This window comes from Palaemon carinicauda, chromosome 44, assembly GCF_036898095.1.
Source record: "Palaemon carinicauda isolate YSFRI2023 chromosome 44, ASM3689809v2, whole genome shotgun sequence".
NCBI lineage: Eukaryota > Metazoa > Arthropoda > Malacostraca > Decapoda > Palaemonidae > Palaemon > Palaemon carinicauda.
The window spans coordinates 53,510,379-53,511,996 of NC_090768.1; the positions used below are offsets into that span (position 1 = coordinate 53,510,379).

General features: G+C 37.4%; 1 protein-coding gene across 1 annotated transcript in view; it reads left to right on the plus strand.

The window, feature by feature from the left end:
* The window catches only part of LOC137634423 (golgin subfamily A member 6-like protein 25), a 1,668-nt gene extending 854 nt beyond the window's left edge, over positions 1-814 (plus strand). The window contains exon 1 of the mRNA XM_068366818.1: positions 1-814. This exon is cut by the window's left edge and continues 854 nt beyond it. Coding sequence (XP_068222919.1) covers positions 1-814 — 814 coding nt within the window.
* Positions 815-1,618: the final 804 nt, after the last annotated feature.

Below are 1,618 nucleotides of genomic sequence, written 5' to 3' on the forward strand. Positions count from 1 at the left end.
GGAACTGTATGACAGACTGAAAGAAAAAGGGCAGTATAATGACAATGATGACCATCAACGTGAATTGCAAAAATTGCAGAGCTATATTGAAAGGCTAAAACTAGACAATAATGCTATTGTGTCACAGAGAAATCGACTGAAACAGGACCTGAAAATATGTAAAAAAAATAAAAGGTCAATGGAAGAAAAGAAACAAAAGGAAATAGACAGACTAAAAAAACAGAAAGAAGAACAGAAGGGAATAATAGAAGAAAAGAAGAGAATAATCAAAGAACTTAAGACAAGAAAGAAAAGAAATGAGGCCTACATCGAAAAGGATAAACAAAGTGAAATACAAAATCTGAATATTCGAATCATAGAGTTGGAAAAGATAATCAAGAAAAAGGATTACCAAATACGTCGACAGAAAAAGAAACTTGAAGCAAATGAAATCGAAGAATCGTTACATAATAGGACAAGAGAGCTCGAAGAGGAGTTGGATGCACTAAACAAAGAGTTAATGAACTGTAATGATGCCTACGATGTCATCTATGGGCATCTCATCACACTATTAGATGCTGCTCTAAATAATGACCAACTAGATATAAACCAACTCAGAGATATCATATATGCCCACGAATTTGAAGAATATTACGCTGATTGGATTAATGAGAATTATTTTCCCCTACGTGATTGGTCACCTCAGTTTCCATTACCTGACATCTCTCAGGTGGATGAGGAGGGTTTTTGGAATGGCGATGGTGATGATTTGATACAGGATTCTGATTTACCTGGCTGGCTGCCTGGCGGTGATCCTTATTGGTCAGCTCAGTGAATGGCGAGAGTTCTTACAGCACATCCGATTATCAATCACCTAGCTCTTTCAGTGGAATGGGGATGATGACGATCAGATACCTGAATCTGATTTCCACTCTCAGGGGAATGACGAAGATAGTTTGTATGATGATGATTGGACATACGAATCTGATATCCCCAATCAGTGGAATGACGAGGGTTTTTTGGAATGGGGATGATGACAATCAGATACCTGAATCTGATTTCCACTATCAGTGGAATGACGAAGGTTTTTTGAATCCTTATGATAGTAATAGGATACCTATATCTGATTCGATTAATGAGAAGGTAGTTCCCCTACCTGGTTGGCCAACCCAGGTTCCATTACCTGACAAATTTCAGGGGAATAAGAGCGTTTTTGGAAAAGGATACTTGGTGCTATTTGCAGTATTTTTCGGGAACACCTATATTACAAGCTTGAAGAGCATGACTTAAACAACAATTTGTTTCGTGAGTAAAAAATTCAAGCTCTTTAAAATGTAAGGTGAACAAATGTCAGATATCTAGATCTTTTCTTTCAGATACTATCTTTCTGGTGGTTCTGTTGGAATAACCTAGATGACTGGCTTTGCAGAGAGAAATGTTTGGCTTATTCTAGTATGCTATGTTTCCTGACGAAAAGCTCCAAGGTTTTTGTCAGGTGAACAAATGTCAGATATCTAGATCTTTTCTTTCAGATACTATCTTTCTGGTGGTTCTGTTGGAATAACCTAGATGACTGGCTTTGCAGAGAGAAATGTTTGGCTTATTCTAGTATGCTATGTTTCCTGACGAAAAGCTCCAA